This window comes from Bufo bufo, chromosome 3 (genome assembly GCF_905171765.1).
Source record: "Bufo bufo chromosome 3, aBufBuf1.1, whole genome shotgun sequence".
Classification (NCBI taxonomy): Eukaryota; Metazoa; Chordata; class Amphibia; order Anura; family Bufonidae; genus Bufo; species Bufo bufo.
In genome coordinates, this window is record NC_053391.1 from 456,247,294 (window position 1) to 456,255,421 (window position 8,128).

Below are 8,128 nucleotides of genomic sequence, written 5' to 3' on the forward strand. Positions count from 1 at the left end.
TAGTTGTATTATCTGTAACATAGCCAAGACGGATCCGTCATGAACTCCATTGAAAGACAATAGAGGACTGATCCGTTTTCTATTGTGTCAGAGAAAACGGATCCGTCCCCATTGACTTGCATTGAGGGTCATGCCATCTTGCTCCGCATCCCCAGACGGAAAGCAAACTACAACATGTTGCGGTTTGCTCTCCGGTATGGAAACACAACTAAACAGAACGGAATGCATTTTGGAACACTCCGTTCTGTTCAGTTTTGTTCCCATTAACAATGAAAGGGACAAAACTGAAGCGTTTTTTTCCAGTATTGAGCCCCTATGACAGATCTCAATACCGGAAAACTAAAAACACTAGTGTGAAAGTAGCCTAACACCATCCCCGTGTACAGCTATCAGTGACTGACAGCTATCTATGTATACACACTTACACAGAGAATGCTATCAATCACTGATAATACCGCCCGTGTGTACAACTATCAGTGACTGACAGCTATCTATGTATACACACTTACACAGAGAATGTTATGAATCACTGATAACACCTCCCCGTGTACAGCTATCAGTGGCTGAAAGCTTTCTCTCTATACACACTTACACAAACAAAGCTATCAATCACTAATAACACCTCCCCAATTTACAACTATCAGCGAGTTACAGCTATCTCTGTATACACATTTGCACATAGAATGCCATCAGTCACTAACACCTCCCCCGTGTACAGCTATCAGTGACTGAAAGCTATGTATGTATTCACACTTAAGCCTCATGCAGACGTCCGTGGAACACTGTCCATGAGGTACCGGACTGGCATTGCAGGGGCGCATGGTGTTATAGCAACCAATGACGCAGTGCGCTCCTGCAATGCCAGTCCGGTATCTCATGGACTGTGTTCCACAGACTTCTGCATGAGGCTTTACACAGAGAATGCCATCAATGATAACACCTCCCCTGTGTACAACTATCAGTGACTGACAGCTATATATGTATACACACGTACACAGAGAATGCTATCAATCACTGATAACACCTCCCTCCTGTATAACAATCAGTGACTGACAGCTATCTCTGTATACACACTAAAGGCTGTATTACACCAACAGATTATTTTACAGATTTTCTGACCAATCATTGGTTAGATGGCAGATTACACACCGAGATCTTTTGGTCTACACACCAACTATTGGTCTAATTGGACAGAAATTGGTCAGATAATATAATGACAAGGTATTGCTGTTTAGATGGCACAATCTGCTGCCCAGAAACGACAATTTAGGTGCCTGCCCAAATGACAGGATCACCTGATGAACAAGTGTGTCGCTCGTTCATCAGCTACACTTTTACACAGGCAGTTTGTCAGGAATGAGCATTCGCAAGAACGTTCATTCCCGATAATCTGCCCAGTAATTGCAATGTGTAAATTCTATACACAGAGAACGCTATCAATCACTAATAAAAGATCCCCTGTACAACTGGAGTCAGAAAGAGCAGAGATGTAAATGTATAAATTACAGGTTTTACTGAAACTGTATATACAACGTGCTGCGCTCCTCCTGCTCTATAACCTGCCGCCTGCCCTCTCTCAGTTGTGCCAGCTGCAGTCTGCGGAGGTGGGTTCCAGGGAGAGGCCTCAACCCCCTTGCAGCTGGTAGGACAGCACCTGCATGGCATCTCCACAGGCCTCCTCCACCCTACGGACCTGCTCCCTGCTCAGCCTCTCCCGCCAGGCGCTTACAGCCTCCCTGGCATTGCGGGCAGACACCAGAAAGGGTCTGTCTGAAGAGTAGCCGGCTGCCCGAGTCATGTTCAGCACGAAGTCCTCCAGCTCCGCCATGGCGGGCAGCCCAGTGAAGTGCAGCAGGCGGCGTAGCTCCTTGTGCGGGGACAGCACCAGGTCCTCATAGCGGATCTTGAGGTAGCGGTGCCGGAGCCAGGGTGGGCTGTGGCCCCGCACCAGGAGCAAGTCCCGCAGCCAGGCCTGGCAGATGACCTCCAGGGAGCTGCTTAACAAGAAGTCTGCCCCTCCTCGGTGCAGCTGCTGCTGCTGCAGGGCTCTGCCCGCTGGGTCCACTCCCCTCAGGCGGCTGCGCAGCACCTGGAGGCTCTCCCGCAGCAGGGAACGCTTGGAGCGGAGCCGGGAGTTGTGGACGGCTCTGGGGTCGCGGAATAGCTGGACCACCCGCAGGTTGAGCCCGGGGTCCCGCAGCAGCGGCCGCAGGGAGGCCAGATCCAGTAACCGCACGTCTTTGATGACGACTACAGGGTAGCGCCTGCACTCCGCCTCCAGGTCCCGCAGGGGCCGAGCCGGGCAGCTCTGCTGACAGTCTTTAGGTTCCACAAGTCCCACCTTGTCCCTGCGCCCCCCAGCGGTGGAGCTAGAGTTCTTTGCAGAAGGTGAGCAGAAGGGGGCGCTGCAGATCACCTTGTTGCTCCTCCAGCCGAAGACTCCGGCAGAAGTCAGGTTGTCCCCGGCATACAGCCGCAGCGCGGAGAAGTCACAGCGGAACAGGGAGCCGAGCAAGTCCCTCAGCGCCCCCTGCAGGCTCTCCGCGTCCCCGGGGTACAGGGACTGCCACATGTGCCACGCCGGCTCGTACAAGTAGAAGACGCCGGGATGCTGGTTGAAGAGTTCCCCCAGGAAGGACGAGCCGCTCCGCCATGTAGCGTGCAGGTACACGTGAGTTCGGGGGAGCGGGGAGACCGTTCCTTCCTCCCCATCATCCTCCCACAGAGACTGGTCCAGGCTTGGGCAGAGCCGCCGGGGAGGTGACCGGTTCCAGCCTCCTTCGTCGTCCTGAGCAGCCGAGGCTTTCCTTCCAGACCGCCAGCCTTCATGTAACATTACTGAGAGGACCAGGAGCATGAGCGCCGCGTACAGCAGCAGGAGCAGCCACAGGCTCCGTGCCCGCCGCCTGCCCATCCTGTCACTCCCGGGCCATGGTGACCGGAGCCCTCTGCTGCATGCCGTCTCTGGCGGCCACTTCCTGGCAGTCCGCCCAGGGGTGGGGCTGGTGTCCTCCAGGCAGGGGATTACCGTGCGCTCGTCACATCGGCCGTGTAGTCAGTGCGAGGGGGACGCGGCGCTGAGCCTGGAATCCGGAGTCACACCCCAAAGAGAGGGGCCAAGGTGTTATCCTGGGAGTGGGACACATCATATATACCATGAAGAGGGGTTATATATTATACTACTGCTGATATATACCATGAAGAGGGGTTATATATTATACTACTGCTGATATATACCTCGTATACCATGAAGAGGGGTTATCTATTATACTACTGCTGATATATACCCCGTATACCATGAAGAGGGGTTATCTATTATACTACTGCTGATATATACCTCATATACAGTGAGAGAGGGGTTATCTATTATACTACTGCTGATATATACCTCATATACAGTGAGAGGGGTTATCTATTATACTACTGCTGATATATACCTCATATACCATCAAGAGGGGTTATATATATTATACTACTGCTGATATATACCTCATATACAGTGAGAGAGGGGTTATCTATTATACTACTGCTGATATATACCCCATATACAGTGAGAGAGGGGTTATATATATTATACTACTGCTGATATATACCTCATATACAGTGAGAGAGGGGTTATCTATTATACTACTGCTGATATATACCTCATATACAGTGAGAGGGGTTATCTATTATACTACTGCTGATAAATACCCCGTATACCATGAAGAGGGGTTATCTATTATACTACTGCTGATATATACCTCGTATACAGTGAGAAAGGGGTTATCTATTATACTACTGCTGATATATACCCCGTATACCATGAAGAGGGGATATCTATTATACTACTGCTGATATATACCCCGTATACAGTGAGAGAGGGGTTATCTATTATACTACTGCTGATATATATACCCCGTATACAGTGAGAGAGGGGTTATCTATTATACTACTGCTGATATATATACCCCGTATACAGTGAGAGAGGGGTTATCTATTATACTACTGCTGATATATACCTCGTATACAGTGAGAAAGGGGTTATCTATTATACTACTGCTGATATATACCTCATATACAGTGAGAGGGGTTATCTATTATACTACTGCTGATATATACCCCGTATACCATGAAGAGGGGTTATCTATTATACTGCTGCTGATATATATACCCCGTATACAGTGAGAGAGGGGTTATATATATTATACTACTGCTGATATATACCTCATATACAGTGAGAGAGGGGTTATATATATTATACTACTGCTGATATATACCTCGTATACAGTGAGAGAGGGGTTATATATATTATACTACTGCTGATATATACCTTGTATACCATGAAGAGGGGTTATCTATTATACTACTGCTGATATATACCCCGTATACCATAAAGAGGGGTTATCTATTATACTACTGCTGATATATACCTCATATACAGTGAGAGAGGGGTTATATATATTATACTACTGCTGATATATACCTCATATACAGTGAGAGAGGGGTTATCTATTATACTACTGCTGATATATACCTCATATACAGTGAGAGAGGGGTTATCTATTATACTACTGCTGATATATACCTCATATACAGTGAGAGGGGTTATCTATTATACTACTGCTGATAAATACCCCGTATACCATGAAGAGGGGTTATCTATTATACTACTGCTGATATATACCCCGTATACAGTGAGAGAGGGGTTATCTATTATACTACTGCTGATATATACCCCGTATACCATGAAGAGGGGATATCTATTATACTACTGCTGATATATATACCCCGTATACAGTGAGAGAGGGGTTATCTATTATACTACTGCTGATATATACCTCGTATACAGTGAGAAAGGGGTTATCTATTATACTACTGCTGATATATACCTTGTATACCATGAAGAGGGGTTATCTATTATACTACTGCTGATATATACCCCGTATACCATGAAGAGGGGTTATCTATTATACTACTGCTCATATATACCTCATATACAGTGAGAGAGGGGTTATATATATTATACTACTGCTGATATATACCTCATATACAGTGAGAGAGGGGTTATCTATTATACTACTGCTGATATATACCTCGTATACAGTGAGAAAGGGGTTATCTATTATACTACTGCTGATATATACCTTGTATACCATGAAGAGGGGTTATCTATTATACTACTGCTGATATATACCCCGTATACCATGAAGAGGGGTTATCTATTATACTACTGCTGATATATACCTCATATACAGTGAGAGAGGGGTTATATATATTATACTACTGCTGATATATACCTCATATACAGTGAGAGAGGGGTTATCTATTATACTACTGCTGATATATACCTCATATACAGTGAGAGGGGTTATCTATTATACTACTGCTGATAAATACCCCGTATACCATGAAGAGGGGTTATCTATTATACTACTGCTGATATATACCCCGTATACAGTGAGAGAGGGGTTATCTATTATACTACTGCTGATATATACCCCGTATACCATGAAGAGGGGATATCTATTATACTACTGCTGATATATATACCCCGTATACAGTGAGAGAGGGGTTATCTATTATACTACTGCTGATATATACCTCGTATACAGTGAGAAAGGGGTTATCTATTATACTACTGCTGATATATACCTTGTATACCATGAAGAGGGGTTATCTATTATACTACTGCTGATATATACCCCGTATACCATGAAGAGGGGTTATCTATTATACTACTGCTGATATATACCTCATATACAGTGAGAGAGGGGTTATATATATTATACTACTGCTGATATATACCTCATATACAGTGAGAGAGGGGTTATATATATTATACTACTGCTGATATATACCTCGTATACAGTGAGAGAGGGGTTATCTATTATACTACTGCTGATATATACCCCATATACAGTGAGAGAGGGGTTATATATATTATACTACTGCTGATATATACCTTGTATACCATGAAGAGGGGTTATCTATTATACTACTGCTGATATATACCCCGTATACCATGAAGAGGGGTTATCTATTATACTACTGCTGATATATACCCCGTATACAGTGAGAGAGGGGTTATCTATTATACTACTGCTGATATATACCTCGTATACAGTGAGAAAGGGGTTATCTATTATACTACTGCTGATATATACCCCGTATACCATGAAGAGGGGATATCTATTATACTACTGCTGATATATATACCCCGTATACAGTGAGAGAGGGGTTATCTATTATACTACTGCTGTTATATATACCCCGTATACAGTGAGAGGGGTTATCTATTATACTACTGCTGATATATATACCCCGTATACAGTGAGAGAGGGGTTATCTATTATACTACTGCTGATATATACCTCATATACAGTGAGAGGGGTTATCTATTATACTACTGCTGATATATACCTTGTATACCATGAAGAGGGGTTATCTATTATACTACTGCTGATATATACCCCGTATACCATGAAGAGGGGTTATCTATTATACTACTGCTGATATATACCTCATATACAGTGAGAGAGGGGTTATATATATTATACTACTGCTGATATATACCTCATATACAGTGAGAGAGGGGTTATATATATTATACTACTGCTGATATATACCTCGTATACAGTGAGAGAGGGGTTATCTATTATACTACTGCTGATATATACCCCATATACAGTGAGAGAGGGGTTATATATATTATACTACTGCTGATATATACCTCGTATACCATGAAGAGGGGTTATCTATTATACTACTGCTGATATATACCTCATATACAGTGAGAGAGGGGTTATATATATTATACTACTGCTGATGTATACCTCATATACAGTGAGAGAGGGGTTATCTATTATACTACTGCTGATATATACCTCGTATACAGTGAGAGAGGGGTTTTCTATTATACTACTGCTGATATATACCCCATATACAGTGAGAGAGGGGTTATATATATTATACTACTGCTGATATAATATACCTCGTATACCATGAAGAGGGGTTATCTATTATACTACTGCTGATGTATACCTCGTATACCATGAAGAGGGGTTATCTATTATACTACTGCTGATATATACCTTGTATACCATGAAGAGGGGTTATCTATTATACTACTGCTGATATATACCCCGTATACCATGAAGAGGGGTTATATATATTATACTACTGCTGATATATACCTCATATACAGTGAGAGAGGGGTTATATATATTATACTACTGCTGATATATACCTCATATACAGTGAAAAGGGGTTATCTATTATACTACTGCTGCTATATACCCCGTATACCATGAAGAGGGGTTATTTATTATACTACTGCTGATATATACCCTGTATACCATGAAGAGGGGTTATATATTATACTACTGCTGATATATACCATGAAGAGGGGTTATATATTATACTACTGCTGATATATACCTCGTATACCATGAAGAGGGGTTATATATTATACTACTGCTGATGTATACCTCATATACAGTGAGAGAGGGATTATATATATTATACTACTGCTGATATATACCTCATATACAGTGAGAGGGGTTATATATGTTATCCTACTGTTGATGTATACCTCATATATAGAGATTATATATGTTATCCTACTGCTGATGTATACCTCATATACAGTGAGAGAGGGGTTATATATGTTATCCTACTGTTGATATATCATTTACAGTGAGAGAGGGGTTATATATATTATCCTACTGCTGATGTATACCTCATATATAGGGATTATATATGTTATCCTACTGCTGATATACACCTCATATACAGTGAGAGAGGGGTTATATATATTATCCTACTGCTGATGTATACCTCATATATAGGGATTATATATGTTATCCTACTGCTGGAATATATATATTTTTTAAATCAGATAATGTTTATTAAACACTTTTCTTTAAAAACAACAGAATACAATATCCCAACCGCCCCCCTGCAGGTCTGCAATATAGAGATTGTCCATAGTAACGTTTCTGTTAAGGGTTCTCTATTAAAGTTCGGAATTATATCCTATCTCTTGACTCGGTGTGGTTCTTCGATCGCGTCTTCTGCTGTTCACCGGTGTCGCACACAATTAGACTTTCATCACATTCCCATGCACTCATCGTGTACTATTTTCGGC

The 8,128-nt window shown here is 42.7% G+C and overlaps 1 protein-coding gene across 1 annotated transcript; it reads right to left on the minus strand.

Moving 5' to 3' along the window:
- Positions 1-1,017: 1,017 nt before the first annotated feature.
- CHST7 (carbohydrate sulfotransferase 7) lies at positions 1,018-3,190 on the minus strand. The gene has a single exon (XM_040425144.1). It carries the CDS (start codon positions 2,912-2,914, stop codon positions 1,625-1,627), a length of 1,290 nt encoding a protein of 429 aa, XP_040281078.1. The 5' UTR covers positions 2,915-3,190; the 3' UTR covers positions 1,018-1,624.
- Between the last annotated feature and the right edge of the window lie 4,938 nt (positions 3,191-8,128).